The sequence below is a fragment of the Kwoniella pini genome, chromosome 4 (genome assembly GCF_000512605.2).
Source record: "Kwoniella pini CBS 10737 chromosome 4, complete sequence".
NCBI classification, from domain to species: domain Eukaryota; kingdom Fungi; phylum Basidiomycota; class Tremellomycetes; order Tremellales; family Cryptococcaceae; genus Kwoniella; species Kwoniella pini.
The window spans coordinates 1,503,734-1,521,262 of NC_091719.1; the positions used below are offsets into that span (position 1 = coordinate 1,503,734).

The 17,529-nt window shown below is 41.8% G+C and overlaps 8 protein-coding genes across 8 annotated transcripts; 3 read left to right on the forward strand and 5 right to left on the reverse strand.

Moving 5' to 3' along the window:
- Positions 1-33: 33 nt before the first annotated feature.
- On the reverse strand, positions 34-1,486 carry I206_103580 (uncharacterized protein; the record flags this gene model as incomplete). The annotated part of the gene is made up of 3 exons (XM_019153188.1): positions 34-1,027; positions 1,088-1,195; positions 1,257-1,486. The coding sequence occupies 3 exons, from the start codon at positions 1,484-1,486 to the stop codon at positions 34-36; spliced, it is 1,332 nt and encodes a 443-aa protein (XP_019013349.1).
- Positions 1,487-1,663: 177 nt separating this feature from the next.
- Positions 1,664-2,972, forward strand: I206_103581 (uncharacterized protein; the record flags this gene model as incomplete). The annotated part of the gene is made up of 8 exons (XM_019153187.2): positions 1,664-1,860; positions 1,916-2,123; positions 2,185-2,277; positions 2,346-2,501; positions 2,561-2,628; positions 2,689-2,765; positions 2,825-2,888; positions 2,948-2,972. The coding sequence occupies 8 exons, from the start codon at positions 1,664-1,666 to the stop codon at positions 2,970-2,972; spliced, it is 888 nt and encodes a 295-aa protein (XP_019013348.2).
- A 254-nt stretch (positions 2,973-3,226) lies between these two features.
- I206_103582 (uncharacterized protein) lies at positions 3,227-4,396 on the reverse strand (the record flags this gene model as incomplete). The annotated part of the gene is made up of 5 exons (XM_019153186.1): positions 3,227-3,347; positions 3,414-3,514; positions 3,560-3,958; positions 4,034-4,180; positions 4,259-4,396. 5 exons carry the CDS (start codon positions 4,394-4,396, stop codon positions 3,227-3,229), a joined length of 906 nt encoding a protein of 301 aa, XP_019013347.1.
- A 535-nt stretch (positions 4,397-4,931) lies between these two features.
- I206_103583 (uncharacterized protein) lies at positions 4,932-6,055 on the reverse strand (the record flags this gene model as incomplete). Its single annotated transcript, XM_019153185.1, has 5 exons — positions 4,932-5,052; positions 5,104-5,186; positions 5,243-5,626; positions 5,680-5,829; positions 5,912-6,055. 5 exons carry the CDS (start codon positions 6,053-6,055, stop codon positions 4,932-4,934), a joined length of 882 nt encoding a protein of 293 aa, XP_019013346.1.
- Positions 6,056-6,638: 583 nt separating this feature from the next.
- On the reverse strand, positions 6,639-8,216 carry I206_103584 (uncharacterized protein; the record flags this gene model as incomplete). The annotated part of the gene is made up of 7 exons (XM_070202794.1): positions 6,639-6,765; positions 6,820-6,911; positions 6,962-7,042; positions 7,183-7,294; positions 7,760-7,800; positions 7,945-7,995; positions 8,058-8,216. 7 exons carry the CDS (start codon positions 8,214-8,216, stop codon positions 6,639-6,641), a joined length of 663 nt encoding a protein of 220 aa, XP_070058895.1.
- Positions 8,217-8,937: 721 nt separating this feature from the next.
- On the reverse strand, positions 8,938-10,140 carry I206_103585 (uncharacterized protein; the record flags this gene model as incomplete). The annotated part of the gene is made up of 5 exons (XM_019153184.1): positions 8,938-9,061; positions 9,119-9,219; positions 9,288-9,686; positions 9,756-9,920; positions 9,991-10,140. 5 exons carry the CDS (start codon positions 10,138-10,140, stop codon positions 8,938-8,940), a joined length of 939 nt encoding a protein of 312 aa, XP_019013345.1.
- A 729-nt stretch (positions 10,141-10,869) lies between these two features.
- On the forward strand, positions 10,870-14,568 carry I206_103586 (uncharacterized protein; the record flags this gene model as incomplete). Its single annotated transcript, XM_070202795.1, has 2 exons — positions 10,870-10,980; positions 11,032-14,568. 2 exons carry the CDS (start codon positions 10,870-10,872, stop codon positions 14,566-14,568), a joined length of 3,648 nt encoding a protein of 1,215 aa, XP_070058896.1.
- A 376-nt stretch (positions 14,569-14,944) lies between these two features.
- Positions 14,945-16,713, forward strand: I206_103587 (uncharacterized protein; the record flags this gene model as incomplete). The annotated part of the gene is made up of 3 exons (XM_019153182.1): positions 14,945-14,980; positions 15,062-15,334; positions 15,436-16,713. The coding sequence occupies 3 exons, from the start codon at positions 14,945-14,947 to the stop codon at positions 16,711-16,713; spliced, it is 1,587 nt and encodes a 528-aa protein (XP_019013343.1).
- Between the last annotated feature and the right edge of the window lie 816 nt (positions 16,714-17,529).

The window sequence follows — 17,529 nt, forward strand, 5'->3', positions numbered from 1 at the left end:
AGTATTGCAGTGTGCGAATATGAATCTCATACTCTATATAACAGTTCTTTTCAGATATTCACCCCGAACAGGTTTACCTATTTCTACTATTCCCACCGGCTGATTCTCCTGTTTCCAAACTACTGCATCCTTCATTACGAAGTTGACCTTTCGGAAAGCGTCTTCGTCCGTCCTAGGATCGGTGTCCAGCGCGATGATGTCAGCTGAACAGCCTTCTTCGAACCACCCAAATCTTCGACCACATAAATCACCTCCACAACTTTCCCAGCCTCTGTATGTAGCTGATTTTATAGCCTCCTCTACTGTCAGACCTGCCTTTATCAGAAGCTCTATCTCCCGCGCCCCTTCTCCATGTGGGAATGTACCGGTATCACCGCCCGCAGCAATTCTTATACCCATGTCGAAAGCTTTCTTTACGTTATCGAGAATGGTTGGAAGTGTCGGCCAATGCACTGACTCGAGGACCGATAAAGTTGGACATAGGATAACGTCATTATCCTTCATCGCCTGAAGGCCCCTCTTTCCAGCTTTGGATCCATGCTCTATACTAAGAACTCCCGCTTTACAAGCAGCCACCACCCCATCCTCTGTATGAGCGTGAGCAACGCAAGGTGCTTTTGCCATCTTGGCTTCGTCTACTATAGCCTTGAGCTCTTCATCCGAAAAGACGTTGTGGTCTGGATTAGGATCGTCAGGCAGTATCTTGATTTCTGATTTGTATGGGTGTTGCTGCTTTGGAGGGAAACGCATTATTCTTCTTCTATAGTCTGCATATACCTTGATGATATCCGCACCATGTCCAATTCTCCTTCTGACAGCTTTTCTGAGCTCATCTACTCCGTCTGCGGCATCGCATCCTGCTGGTAAACAAGTTCCACCTATATGATTTTCTGTTCTAGGCTCATAGGCAAGCGTAGAAGCAATAACTCTTGTGGCGACAAACAGCCGAGGACCTGGCATGAGACCACGATTTATAGCATCTCGGACATTCGCATCTGCCTCTTGCATTGATTCTGACCCCAAATCACTGCGATGCATGCTTAGTGAAAGATAGCCAATGTATGAGCAAAGTGCGTCGCCTACTTACCGATACGTCGTATACCCAGCCAGTAAAGCTATTCTGCAATGGTTTGTCGCTCTGATTATTCTTTCTACAAAGCTTTCATCTCGTTTCTGATTAACCGAAGGGTTTTCACTAATCATATAGGTCAATCGCCGAGAGAAGAGTCTGTTAGTCATGGCGGGACTGTACATACGAGTAAGCGTGCAGGAAGATATGAGTATGCGCATCTACCAATCCCGGTAATACCACTTTTCCTCGTAAGTCCAAATCCCCTTCTGCTATTTCTGCTTTTTCTGATTCCCGTTTCACTATTTTTGTTATCAGTCCATTTTGCTTGTTAACCGTTATCGACACGTTATCGAGCCACTCTAAGCGTTTCGGATCGAACAACAGCGAGGTGTGGACATCATATATCTCGCTCATCGTGAAATATCAATGATGTACTGCTGAAATCGAAACTTATTGTCCGACACTTTCGCCCCGAGTCTTATCATTCACCGCGCTCATGACAGCTCAATATGGTATTGAGCCAATAATACCGTGGATCGAGCACATGGACGCTTATCGTGTTGATTGCGCAATATAGCGAAGGAAGCGACGATGTACGCGGTTGTAGCCGATGAAATTCCTTATCTTACGCCCAGCTTTGGGCTTCTTTCGCTCTTATCCGATGCAAGCTTCTATAAGTTTATCTCCGATCAGGCATCTGGTGATCAACAGTCAATACAATCTGTGATCATGGTGTCTGTACTTCCTGAAGACAAAACGGTAGTGATTATATCTGGAACGAATAAGGGGTAAATAGCAATCAAGACTCATCGGTTGCCTGAATTAGCTAAATTTCCTTCACAGCATCGGCCTCGGACTACTACATAAATACGCTGCACTTCCGGATCACATCGTGATAGGGACAGTACTTGGGCAAGCAGATGAAATAGAATGCATTATTGGCACAGGAAGCTCGATCATAAGGGTGGAAATGGATGTGACGGATGTTGAGGGACCAAAAAGGGCTATCAAGGAGTTGCAGTCAAGATACGGAATTACAAAACTCGATATTGTGAGTGATCTTGAAATGTGGACAGCTGAGCTACTTGGTGATCGAACTGATTCATACACAGGCTATATCAAATGCAGCTATATTGACGTCGCAAGCGATGGCTCGTATAGAAGACATAGATCCGCAAGCATTTGAGGATCATTGGCGCGTTAACGTAAGTCTGGGTCGTAAGTTGCCGGGAGAAAGAATAGCTCCATAGCTAAAGCAGTACTGCGAATGCAGGTGAAGGGAAACCTTCTCTTCTTCCAAGCTTGTAGACCACTACTACGTGCGGGATCTAAATTCGTATTCATATCATCTGGAGCCGGTGTATTGGATAGAGTGCCAGATAGACAAAATGTATGCTACGGGATAACGAAAATTGGAGCAACATACCTAGTAAGTCCAAAATGTTCCTCAATTACTATCTTGACTCGGTTTTCTGATCATGAGATCAGGCCCGCTATGCACACTTCGAGCATCCAGAGCTGATCATCTTCCCTCTATGGCCTGGTTGGGTACGGACGTAAGTACAGTTTCACCTGATCAGCGACAGCTTGGCTGAGTCTTAGGTATGTATATCAAGGGACATGGGAAAGCTTACGGCAAAACACCTCGGCCTCGACGATGGAACGGTGACTGTGTCAGTCGACGAGTCCGCAGGTGAGCTGGCTTTTGGGTTGTCAAAATCCCGGCTAACGACTTAGATGTTATCAAACCAGCTGGCCTGCAGAATGTCATAAACAATGCCACGCGCGAGACTCACAGCGGATATGTATGGAATTAGTGAGTGCCATTCAACTTTGATTTAAAGCATTACAGTATATGTCAATAATCTTCTTCAGTGATGGAACACCGGGTAAATGGTGAACATCAGCATTGCGGATACCAACGTACCTCATCTGTCTTTGATACTATCGTTGCAGTGTCCAATCTAGCACTCTCAAAATGATAGCCTTCTGTTAAAAAATCCCGAAAACGTTTTGCAGAGTTCTAGAGATACTTGGCCGCCAATCGTGTGACTGGGCAAATGGTAACGTACAGTGTGCATGCTGCGTCCCCTCACAAGAGGATCTTATGTATTATAATTATTGTTTGGCATATCAAAGCTGCCTCTTCTCTTCTCAAGCAATGAGGTGACATTCATGATCACTGAATTCGTATCCCTCATCGCACTTGGTTATGTGGCAATGCCCCTTCTCACAGGTTACTGCGCCAAGTTGAACCCCAATTATACTCGTACAGCTGCCGCCCGGTCGAACATCAGCTCGCCAATAATCCATCGTTGGACATTTTTGTGTCTGTGCTCACTCTCGAAACAAACCCTTCGTCCCCTTAACATCCCCATGCGAGGGAAACTCCCCATATCGACAGCCTCCACAAGATTCGAGCTCTTCCTGAATATCGAGGCACTGCGCGAGAGCTGTTAATGATGATAAACACGATCTCAAGCTCACCTCATAAGCCGTTGACTCGCCATGCAAGACTTTACACGCTGTCATACCGCTTGGACAGAGACTGAGATCGTGTCCACTGAGAAAATCTTGTTTTGCTCGCATTCGACGTCTAATGACCGCGCTGGGCTGAACAGTGTGAAAATACGGGAAGAAAGCTTCGTAATAACAACCATACCCTGGCGATGTAAATTCAGGATAATTGTTAGTCTCATAGCAGTTGCACAAGGGTGTGTAAGGCGTAGTACTGATATTATAAGTCACTCCGGCGAATGGATATGTATTGCACAAATCCCAACAGGCTAATGCTGAATCGACAGGAGTGCTGGATATAACGGAACTTTTGTCGTGACAGCCACCATAGAGATCGAACCCATGATCTCGCTTGTATGGTACGGTAATCTGTGAAGTATAATTGTTGAGCGTTCTTGAAAGCTTTTTTACGAGACAAAGGATCTTTCGGCGGAACGCACTCACAATTACTGAATCTTCACCATTGCAGTCACCGAGTAGCCAGTAGGGATCAGGCGGATCATTGGTGCAAAGGCAGAACACGTGATCGGGGTTGTCATCTTCGTAGTGGTACTCGAATACAAAGTCTGTGTTGATTCCTGAACAGACTCGCTAGTGTTACAAAAGCTTTGAGCATCTTTATGGACTACAGGCTTCGTCTTTTGGACACATAGAGATGTCTAGACTCACATCACAGCCTGAATTATCCGATAATACTTTAGTTGGGCTACGTCCCTCTAAGACATCTTTGGTGAAGCACCCAACAAAATGACTAGAAACGAGGGTGGCGACCGAAATGAAAGCCATAAGCCAGAAGCAACTGAGCATTTTGTAGATAGAGCGGTTGGGCTTTGTGATATCACCACAAGCTCAACGTAGTCTTGGACGCCTAGGATGGCGAATTGACGAAAAATGTCTGGGACTATGTTGTATCGTGACCTTTCTACAGATGAAGCTAAAGTTATTGACCATTCTCAGCGTCGAGGTACGCACAGTCGAGCATTGGTCAGATCACCTTGGGAACTGATGATCGAGAGAATCATGCTGGCGCGTGAAGCGAGCTAGAGCCTTATCAGATGATTTATGTACTTGTTTTGATCGTACCTTTCGCTTCGATTCAGAGTAGATGAACACATGACTGAACGATTGGACGAGATTGTATATATCCAGCATTCGCTGATCTGCATGATGCTAGATGATTGGATCGACAGCATCTATGCATCTGTACCTATATGAAAAGTTTCAATACACCTGCGGCTCTTCTACTTCATTTGAATAATTACAATGCATATATAGATATTGTACAAACTGTTCACACCGTCTGTCACGAGTTTACATTCTCTGTTTGAATACATGAAGACCACTAAGAATCTGGGATGCAGCCGTTATTGAAAAGAGAGTATCCTTCCTGGCAAGCGAATATTAAGCATTCGCCAGCCAAGCAAGTGACACCATTCTGAGTAACGCCTTCTAGAGCGGTGCAGCTATAAGTATGTTGATAAGCAGAAGCTCCATTGATCTCTGAATTTACTCACTTCACACCAGTGTTTCCTGACTCTAACGCCAATGCATGTGCCCAACCACCACAGTGTTCCAGCTCCAGCTTTGTATCAATGCACTAAGAGAATAATCTATGGATCAACAAAACTCTTCAAGAAAAGTTTCACCACTGACCTCGTAAGAGTCTTCCGTGGCACCCGGAATGCCGCAGGCAGTCAGACCGGTGGGACATCGGCCATCGCTCAAAGCCATTTGCGATGCTCTGACGCGACGCCTGACTGCTCCACTGGGTTGCGGATAATGGTTATAGATAAACCAAGAGCCAGGAAGACATTCAGCTGCTGGAGTACCATACCATGGATGATCATCGTACTGATAACAGCGGCAAGTGATAATGTCGGGATCGATTTGGTCGTAGACTACACCCGCCCACGAGTAAGGGTTGCACAAGGCCCAGCAATCTCTGGCTGAGTTGACTACTGTTCCAGGAGTGGATGGGATGAAAGAGTGACAGTTGTACCAAACGAAATGATATGCGAATTGGTATGGAACGATGACCTAGACGATGTAATGATGAGAAAAGTTGTAATATGCTAGGAATTGTAACTCACTGTCAATCCATTATCAACATTACAATCCGCCACTAAGTAATTTGGGTCGGGAGCTTGATCGGTACAGAAACACCACGACTTGTAACTAGCTTGATTGACACTCTCTTGATACCCGTACGAATACAGCTTATCTTGATTGTAGCAGATGGCCTATATCATAGCGTATCAGTGAGAGTTTTAGCATGTTTGAACCTCGTTAAATTACCATGCAGAAGTCTGTAAATCAGCTTACCTGACAATCGATTCCTGTAGCGGTGATGTCTTCCAACTGTCCGCCTTCAAGGACTTCTCGTGAGAAACAACCAACGTAGTTGCTCAGGACTTTAGGTAGACATATTATGATGACGCCAATATGAATTAATCTTAATCGAGACATCTCGCTTCAAGATTAATGAATAAGGAGATTAATGAACAAGCGAACGAATGATTGGAAAATGGGGAAGAGATCCTTTTATTTGGTAGAAATGAGGTAATCCTCCATCGAGATTCCTGGAAGACACTAGCTTCCCTGTAAATGATTCAAACACGACCTCTCCAATCAAAACGCATCACGTTGACTCCCACCTTCAGAGTAGATCTAGGGTTGCAAGTCTAGAAAAATTCCGGAATTGGATCTTCCGATCAGAGTCACACACCATCACACCAATTGGCCATGGACAGATCAGTACAAACAAATGATGCATATATAGGGTGAATATAGATCGGGTGACGATTGTGATTGTTGTAGAGCGGGGATGACACCTGTGTATTGAGAGCTTTTGACATTCTCATCAAAGGATAGTATCACGCTCGAGAAGGATATGCTTATGATTTTTGCCCATTGAAGATCGGTAAGAAACAGTCCTGTGTGGAAGCTTGACTAGAAAAGGGTTGACATAGATGCATAGATCGTACCTAAACGACTGATCGGTCATAAAGAGGAAATTTAAGAAAATCCAAGCGTACAGAATGTATACAGCTCAATGATTGTTATTAGGAATACACTGACCCTTTCTCAAGTCATACCCCTCGGCACATTGTAGGACCTCACAATTCCCGTTGATACAAGCTACACCTGTTATGGATACTCCTTGCAGAGAAGTACAGCTGTGATGACTGGGTTAGCGATCAATTTCGGTCACTCGAGAAGATACCACTCACTCAGTACCATTTGGATTAGCACGACCAGCGTTACCCACTCGACCGTTTAAGCATCCTCCACAAGATTCTAGCTCATTCATCGTATCAATACACTAAGCACAAATAAGCTACTTATATCGCTAAAATAGTACTGTGAGCTCACCTCATAGCTATCTTCATCATTGTCTTTCAACAAACATGCCGTAGTGCCGGCCGGACAAAAAGCATTCAAAGACGTTGAAAACTGAGAAACCGTTCAAGGTCTGGGCTGGATGATAACAATGGATGTTAGTCCAGCCGGCGCTTTGAGGTGCATCGGCATTGACCTAAATAAAGGAACTTAGCTTCATGGGCAAACAAACTGGACAATTAATCAGGACTCACGTATGCTTCGCCTGGTGAATCAACTCCGGCATCACATAGATTCCAATTGTCCAGGTAGTATTCATAATCAGGGGCGAAATTGGTACAAAAACAAGTTTCGTACAATAAATATCTTGTTCAGCCAATTTTCAAATCGTTGATATCTTAATCGACCACTTTAGATATATTGGATCTCAATCAGCCTATCCTACTATATAACATCTAATTCAGCCAAGTACAGGACATGCATACGGCATGTATAGCTTATATATAACCTGACACCATATACAGACTTATATCACTTTCATTGAAGGTGATGATCTATCCAAGAGTCCCACCATTGCCCAACAGTCTTATCCCTGCTAAGAAAAGACGGTGTAGGTGCGGAAAATGTCAAACATATTGGCAATTTGCGGTGGAGATAGAAACAAATTTCGGGAAGAGTGGAAAATACAGGAGGACTACCAGGATTTCAGGAATGTCAGGTGTAGTACAGACTGCTTACAATTGTCTGTCTGGGTTGTTATCAAAGAAGAAACGGGTATAATTGTGGTGTTGTAGCGATTTATTCTTATTTAACAAATTATTGAACAATTACCTTAAATCTTCAAACATTTTCCCCTCATTTTTACATCTTGTCTATTGTCTAAAAGTGGCTGAATTAGATGCTAAATAGTAGAATTGGCTAATTAAGATATATTATAGCTAAAATGGTCGATTAAGATATCAACAAATCGAAAATTGGCTAAATAAGATATTTTCTGAAGTTTCGTATATACCTACTCCACCGTACTGTTGATATTGATAGGAAAAATTATAACCTATACTTTGACACTGTAATTCCCGGCATAATTAGTTTGGGCTCTTGATAGCAAAATACAGAGCGTCGAGCTCACATCGCAAGGTATTGAGGGTGGATCCTCACCACTGTACAAGTATTGACCAGAGGCTCCTTGAAAAATCGCTTCTCGGTCGAAACATCCTACATACACACCTCGAGCATAAGATGCGACAGCCGTAAGGGCAATTAATAGTTGATATTGTGCGTTAAACATATTCTTCACGTTCGCTGTGGTAATTCAATATACTTATAATATCAAGTAAGAGCACAGAAGGCAAGTTCTAAATTTTGAAGTGTTTGAGCAAGCGTATTTATGCTTTATGCTTTCAGATCTGTTTGATCAAGTGATTCCTGTCAAAAAGCAAGGTTTGCGATGGGGATGCGGTCGTGTGATAAGAAGAGGATGTTTCGCATCCCATTTTTGCGGATCACACCCTCGCACAATCTATGCCTCAGGTCAGGAAACCGAATAACGGTTGGATGAAAGGAAAGATTTCTGTTTATATTGTAGGACTTTGATCATCGCTTTCTTGGCATTTCTTCCCCACCGTCCCCAATGATCATTCTCTACATGATCAGATCTGCTGCGTAAGCGAAAAGATCTTCTCCATCAAGATCAGAAGCACATTTACCCTGGCGTCTAGGGTGAAGGAAGAGTATTATAGGAAGGCAAGAAGTCCTGCTTGTGATCGTGTGATTTTTAAGGTCCAAAGACTGAACCGAAAGACGGCTCTCACTAATGATTATCACCAAATTGTGTGCATCAATCCAGTATTGGCCCATTGTAGATCTCCAAAAGCGATCGGCGAAATCATCGAGAACAGATCAATTCGACTCTTTGTTTCGTTTGAAACATGACCTCAGGCTATACATAATATCAGAAATCGGCAATCATATAATCATAATACTTCAGATCGCATTATCTAGTCTGATGATCAATTCAGGGTTGCAACGCAAGCTCCATTATGTAAAGCGTATCCTTCTTCACAACTTGACGAAACACATACGCCATCAGAACAAGTGACTCCTGATAAAGTCACACCAGGTAGTGATGTACAGCTAATCATCTATATCAATCAATTGGTGATCTTTTCGACTTCAAGGGTAGTTGCTTACTCTATTCCAGTAACAGACTGTGAAGTTTTATTCAAGTATTTCCCGAATTCGCCGTGCAAACATCCTCCACAAGATTCTAATTCGGTACTTACATCGATGCACTATATCGAGATCAGCGAGGTGGTAAGACGTTGCGATGAAAGGAGTGAGAGTATTATCTCTGACTCACTTCATAGCTCAGTCCTTCTCCATTAAGGATGTTACACGCTTTCATGCCGTTCAGACAATATGATCTACTATTCTCCGGCTTTGACAATCGTTTTTCCCTCGCTTGCCTTTTGGCAACGCTCGAAGGCTGAGTCTCCCAGAATTTGAATTCATAAGTAAAAGCAACGTTGAATCCACATGTGACCGGAATGGTCTCTTCCCACCATCTAAACCCTTCACACCAACAACCAGGTGGACTATTATTATCCTTGTAAACCACTAAAGCGTATCTTGAGCAAATATTGATACACTCAAGAGCGTTATTGACCGGATGATAAAGTGATGGAGATCCCCCATCTACACCCCAGCATGTTCTGTCTAAATCATCTGTCCACCTCCATCTTGGAACGTTAGCAGAGACCTGGCACTAGCTCCATAAGTATCTGACAGCTTCACCATGAGCCCTTAGGGAGAGGTAGTCATCACTCACTGTAACGACAGACGGATCATTTGCGCTACAAAGGTCCGCATTTCCAACCATAAACTCGACTGAAGGCGCTTCTACGCTGCATAAGCAATATCGATCCAATCCACCATCATTTCTAGGAACAACTCGATCGAGAGTATATGGCCAGTCTGAAGCTATACAGTGATTCTGGTTACATTATCCAGTCAACCCTTAACTTTCGTTTCACATCGGTATCGGTGACCTAGAGCAGACTTACGAAACAACTGATATCCGCGGACGGCATCTTCTCCATAGTCTGTCCCTCCAGTACACCGGGATATGAATAACATCCTATAAACACCTCGTCTGCTTTGGTGGCACTGATTACGAGTGTAATGATAAAGTAAGCAATGATGGCTGATAACATGATGTTAATATTTGAGTTCGTAAGAATTCTCCAGTATACTCAGTGCGAGTCTTCTGTTTCGATTCAAGAGGAAGATGTATCAAGAAGTCGAAAAAAGTCGTGAGCGATGGCAACTCATGTCATTGTCTCTTTCTCTTGTGATCAGCTTTAAACCCTCTCCCCACTGCCCTGCCCGTTTGATCAAACAGCTTGAGGGTACTGATCGCCGTTATAAGCGATCTTTTTCCGTGACCGATTGACCGAAGGTCTGAGCTCGATCTCGGTTCGTATTCGCTTCCTCGAAAAGGAGAGTCAGCAAGGAGATCCATATTGTATCCCGAGCGATATATAGGGCAAGCAATCAGCCTGATTGTACCTTTTGCCAAGAATTGAATGATAGAGATATAAAAATATAGCACTGTGCTGATTGATGTGTCCTTGGGACTATGGTTTGATGTTCCGCGGCGCCGGCCGCTTTGATGCGAAGGCGGAATCAAATTATCATCAACATTGATGTCCTCCACTTCGATGCGTCTAAGCAAAAAGAGCGAAGTTGAGAGTCTAACGTTGATTATGTTCTTACTGGTATATCATTGACAAGCTGGTACCGAAGCCCGAGACGGAAACTCCAAAGCAATCAGAGTGACATCGTAGTCGCTCATCAGCAAGATACCCACTGAACGAAATCGATGAGATCCGCTAGAATGAGCCAGTAATTCTGATGAAACTTGGGGACAAAGGAGTTTGATAATGCCTGTTCCTACAGCGACAAGTGCACGGGCTGCAAGTATGGCACTCGCAGGATCCAGTAGCGCAAACGACATGGCTGGTAGAATGGCACGAATGGAAGCTTTTCGAAAGGTAAGGCCCTCCTATCGTTTTCACAAGCGATCAGCAGCTAACAGTCCGCAGCTCAAACCAACATGTGTAGCTCTCATGGCAATATCGTCTCAAGCACCAACCCAGAATTCTCAACATGCTCGCTTAATTGATACTCTACTTCGTGAGCTGAATGGTGTACCACAATCATCACTAGACCCAGCTGTCGTCAATTATATCCTTTTCCCTCTGACCTCAATCCTACGTCAAACAAATCCGGCTACGTTACCCGATAACTTCCTCGAGTCCGCTTTCAGACTTTTAGAAAGGGCTACATCGGTTTGGAGAAAATGTGACGGTGGTATGGAAGTAGTAGCCTGGGAACAGCTCTGGAATTTCGCTATAGCTGCCGTCATTGGTAGATCTGGTGGAAAGGACGAAAAGGGTAAATGCAAGCAAAAGGAAGCGAACCAAGAGCTACAATATGAAGCCGTGCTTCTACTTTCTGCGCTACTCCTACCCACACCTATCGATCAACATGGTCTACCGCATCCTAGCCCATCCATGCTTGAAAAGGTCTCAACAACGAAATCACCTTTATTACCTACTCTCTTTCAGACAATCACTTTTTTGCTCGAAACAAGTTCCCCTCAACCACCTTTCCACAAACTTCAGCTTTCTTCCCTAAAGCTTCTTCGACCACTTGTCCATACATATCTCCAGGAAAAGCACGAGGTCTTGGCAGCCGTATTGCCAGGTATAATTAGCTCAATGGCCAAGATAGTCCAAATTGGGAACAACCTGAAGGGGGAAACTGCTGAAGCGCTTTTAGGCTTGATTCAGGACGTGATCATATCCACCTTGAATGATAAAGACTTGAGAAAGTTAGGTCTGTTGAGGCCGATAGTAGATGATCTTAGCCAATTGGCCGAAGATTGGAATTTGGAAGAACCTATACCTCCAGATCAACCTCCACCACCATCTCCAACATCATCTGATACGTCCAAATCAAACAGTCTCAATCCGTTCCCTCCCTTATCAAGCTCCTATCTCGCTTTCACCTCGGCTCAGTTGCTTAACGCCCTTCCACCAATGATTTTAGCACTCTCCACTCATACTTCTGATCTTGCTCGACATGCTGTGATTTCGCTATCATATTCGATAATTCAGTCATGCCATGAATCCCTTTCCATTCTTCAACCTCGATGTCTCGCTTCTCTGCTCTTACTCTCTCAGGACCCCTTCGACCCGGTGCGCCACGATGCTAAACGTAGACTACGACAAGTTTTACACGATGAAAGGATACTCTTGAACACAACGCTATTAGATTTATTGAGTAACGCAGTCAATTCTCTGCCGAGATTGGTCACTTCGGAACAAGACAAAAAAGTCGATGAAGTCATTATGCTCATCTCGGCAATCTCGCAGCTATCCGAGGAAATGAACATCACAGGCAAAGGAGGAACAAATGTAATAGCAAATTTACTAGGACCCAAAGGAGGCGTTGGAAAGTGGAGTTGGTCCCTGTTGAATTGCTTAGAATTTGGTAAGCCTAGCGGATGGTCGGCTGCAGCAAATTCCGCGGAAAGGATAGGTCAATTGGGCTGGCAACAAGCTCAGGCGAATGGTACACCTCTGCAAATTACCAATGGCGATACGACCAGCCAGAACAATGGTAAATTCCCGCACTTGCCGCTTCGATACATCGAGTCAAAGCCTACAGCTAAGCGGTTCGGGGACATGTTGGGCTCGCTTGGCGCTGCTGGCGGAGAGAACGCTCTTCATTCCGTAGAATACTTTATCTTGTTCGCTAAAGCCAATAAATCACGACAAATTGCCAAATCTGTATCGGCAGTTTGGGTCTGCGAAAGATTGCTCGCGGGTATCTCTTCAGCTCAAATCGAAGGTGTTGAAGGTAGAGTCAGTAAATCAGTTCGCAAAATGAGCAGGGAAATTGTTAAGCTTTTAGTTTCCATGGACGAAGATGAAGGAGATCAGGATGACGAAGAGCTAGATTATAAGGAAGATCCTAATGCCGAAGCTTTGGTGCCAATTGAGCGGATCAAAGGAATTGATGCGCTTACTACGCTCTTAGACAAAAAACCCATACCAAATACCCAAGCTTCTAAAGAAACTCGTCGTTTACACATCCAAGCTCAAAAATCACTTATCACTTGCTTTTCGTTACAGACCTTGACTCTCACTTCCCATATTCTCACATCATCATTCAGACCTCTTCTCCTTACAACTTTATACGTTATCTTATCTCATCTAGCTTCACCTCAACCAATCATACGCGAATACGCAACCACGGCTCTACACACTATTTCACACAATATCGGCTATGCAAGTCCTCAAAATATGGTACTAGATAATGTGGACTATGTGATCAATGTCGTTACGCTTCATCTCCTTCCTGCAAGATTATCACCAAATGCCCCATTAGTTCTGATAGCTATGATCAAATTGGTAGGATCAGACATCGTTCCCATGGTACATGATTTAGTGGATGAGATATTCGATGCTTTGGACGATTATCATGGATACGAAGCTTTAGCGAGTAATTTATTGGCTGTCCTGGGTACTCTCATCGAAGTGATGAATGACGAAGTCACCTCTGAAGGTGTAAGTGAAGAACGTCAGAAGAAACTAGATGAGAATAGAAGAGTTGAAATACCACCCAATCCGAAAAATGATTTTGCTAAATTCTTCGGCTGGTATGAAGAGCGAGAAGGAATTCGGAAGTCAGAAGTTGAAGAAATATTGGAAAGAGCTCCTCAACATGCTTGGGGCAAATCAGATCTACCTTTGGACGAAGAGGAAGATGGAAAAGACGCTGAAGGAGAGGGAGAAAAAATAGAAGAGCAAGAAGAGCCACCCCCTACAAGAACTCAAGAAGTCTGCATTCGAATACTTAGTAAATCGATATTCTTTTTAACTCATAATTCCCCTTTTTTACGATTTAAAATTCTTTCAATTATTGGAAATGCAACTCAAGTATTAGCAAGAGGAAACAGAGAAAAAGAACTTTTACCACTAATAAATGAAAGTTGGAATTCAATCTTAAATAGATTAGATGATTCTCAGCCTTATATTCAAGTTGCTACTTTAGAAAGTATAAGTAAAATTTGTGAAGAAGTTGGAGATTTTATGTCAAAAAGAATATTAGATCATGTTTGGCCAAGAATTAAAATTATTTTAAAAAATCAATTTAAAAATGATAATCAATCTGCATTATCTAAATCAAATCTTAAAACTAAAACTAATTTAAATGGAATTGGAATTGGAATTAATTTAGAAATGAATCAATTTAGTATTTCATTTAAATTACATAAATCAATACTTAATATATTAATTTATATTTTAAAAGAAGTACCTATTGATGAAAGTATAATTTGGGAAATTAATTTAATTTCTAGAATTTTTTTAGATAAAAAAGTAAATGAAGATTTACAAAAATTGGTTAAATCTGTTTATGAACAATTGATTAAAAGAGATGGAGATTTAACTTGGTTAGTATTGAAAGCTACTTTAGGTGAATTGAATGATGATAATGGAGTATGGAATTATTTGAGAGAAGATAAATTGGATATAATAGATAATGCTAGAGAAATTTTATCTATGATTTAATTTGATTAGATTAGGTAGTATGTTGTACTTATATCTTTTCACTTATGATGCATAAGCTGAATATCACGATCTGCAACTTGATCTGACATTATACGAGTACGTTATTGATTATCGCGTGAAGATGACGTAATACTTGATCGAGTAAAGTTATCGCTGACTCATTCCGGGTAAAACCGACATAAACAGCATCAATATCAAACAGGTCATAGCACAGCTTTCACATCCTTCCATGATGGAAAGACCTTCGAAATTGATGATTATTCCTTATATCCGCTTTACACCACAACACAAGATATGTTTCCTGCTCTATCAAATATCATCTCTCATCTTCGCTTTGTTCCTTAGTTGAACAGATTAAATCGTAACAATACCCAAAATGGGAATGGGAATCTCAAAGCTTGTCACTGAACGAGTAAGTCACCGATGATGATGATTGAAATCTGAGGTATCTTGTAAACATCCTTGACGGAGCTGACATAAGAAAGCTTTTTAGGCAGCTGAATTCTCTTCAGCAGGGAAAGAACTGCCGTACGGGATGACAGGCGAAGATATATATTTCCATCAAGCTGAACCTCCTTGCGGCTCACTTGAAGAGCCATTCTATCCACCTTTCCCAAGTGACAACGAGCTACCTGAGTTGCCAATCGAAATTTGGCAGAGGATTTTCGCTCATTTAAGGAGAAAGATTGGGCCAATCAAATCGAAAACGAGGGAAAGAGGGGACTATCATCAGAGGGATTTGGTGAATGCGATGAGAGTTTGTCGAGTAAGTCAATTCCACCGATGAGTCCTTTTTCCCTTACTTGTCAATTTGGCAATTGGCATCATCATAAGGATAGCTTTATTGACACAATCTCACTGAATTAGAAATTTTACTATCTCGCAGCTCCAATACTATATGCTCGAGTAGTGACCGATAAACCCCATTTGTTTCTGATGGGAGCTACTAAATACAGCTTAGCCCGTGTCAATGAATATACGCGATGGACTAAGTTAGATTTACTACAATTCGTTCATCGCTTAGACTTGATGTATAATTCGACTCCTACTACAAGATACGATTTACGTTTCCCAATAACGAAGAAAGATAAGGCCAAATTCGAAAAGGTAATCTTCAAGTACGAATACAAAGATTGCGAAGAAATACGCAGAATGATCCAAGATGTTGATAATTCTCAATCGGCTATGCGATATATACACTGGTTTAGATGCCTAAGAAGACAATACTTGAAATCGAGAACTCCTGTTATGCTGTCCAACCTTGAAATCTTTACTATCTCTCATCCGTCATTCAAATCTATATATCAAGAGTGGACCGGACATACACATGTACCTGTTCATAGTATTACCGCTCCAAACGATAATACTAACTGGCCACGATACATCTTGATGCCGGATAAATTAGATCGGTATAACCACGCCATTGATGGGAAAGAACCCGTTCTTGGTACGATTAGAGTAGTTCCTAAATCAGCTCAATTCTCTTACGAGTTCGCTAGATTAGCAGCGCCAAAACATGTCTGTATGGACGATTCTTCTGGACCCTATGCTTATAAGAGATACAATGGTCTTTACGATAAGATTAAGCTACCTCAACCTGAGACGATAACCTATCATATTTATCCAAGATCAGTAGAAAGGTTCATGTTACCAGCTAAACCTGACGAGAAAGCTTTATACAGGTGGAGAGTTGAACCCTATATATTTAATGGGTCAACTAGTAGATGGGTTTTGGATCTGGACAATTGGAAAAATCATAGTTTACCAAGACAAAAAGCAGATTTTTTTGTGTGGTTAAGGCATAATTTATATGAATTTAGGAAATATCAAGACTCGGATGAAAAATATAAAAAAAGATGGACTTGTTTTGCACCAAGTTTCAAACCAGAAGATAAGACTAAGATTGAAATTTATGGGGTATTGAATAATATTGAATTGATAGATGATGGTTTAGATTTATGCGCTAGTAGAGGTTGGATGGATTATGACAAATCTTGGGCATACGAGCAGAAGATAGGTCAGTTATACGCCTTTTTGGATGTTGTTCCTGGGATGGGAGATATCGAATTTATGGAGGAATCTGCAGGTTTATGTCCTGCTTGTAAAACCAGCTCCGATCAGACTGATAACGGAATATCGATTTGATTTTTTGTATAATATTCCTGGGTCACTATATGTAAGATTTGATAATTGGGTATTGGAGGTAAATTAGTCTTTCTCATAATGATTTGTTGTATATGTGGTATAGAAATTTTCGTTCAATATAATGCATGTAAATCAGCTGTGTGAGTTCTATATTACAATATGAAACATAAAGTAATAGCCTTCCTTTCCCATTACTTGTCATCACTTCAAGTTCCTCCTCTATCTCAATCACATCTTCGGTATCTGTATATATATCATCGTCTATATATTCCTATACCTCCATATATCTCTATCATTCCGTTATTGTGCTTAGTCTTGTAAGCACCTATTCTCCCAAACTATTCTACAATTGTATATCATCTTCACTCGACGACGATCTAATTAGTATCTTTTCTTAAGAATGCAAGCTGGTGGGACATCCTTGATGGATCTTCCCTATGAGTCACATATGGAAGAAACCACGACCGTTAAGAAAATTAAACAAAAGTATATCTTATTCTTTTAATCAAGTCGAAACTAGAATAATCATCTATCTACCTATAACTTTAGCAGTTTTGAAATTAGTCATAAACGAATTTCACGTTTTGATAGATTGTCAGATTAATAAACCGTCACCTATTCAGATATATGATGAATGAATAAAGTGGTTTTTAGATATGAAAGAATTGGGAATTAAAAGAAAAAACTTGACAATTGATATGACGATATATGATTATTCAAGTTCTTGTCCAGCTTGTGGACATGATCTATCAGATTGAGATGATAATCTTGACGATCTGTTCATATAGAATGATAATATGCAATTTTTATCTTGAT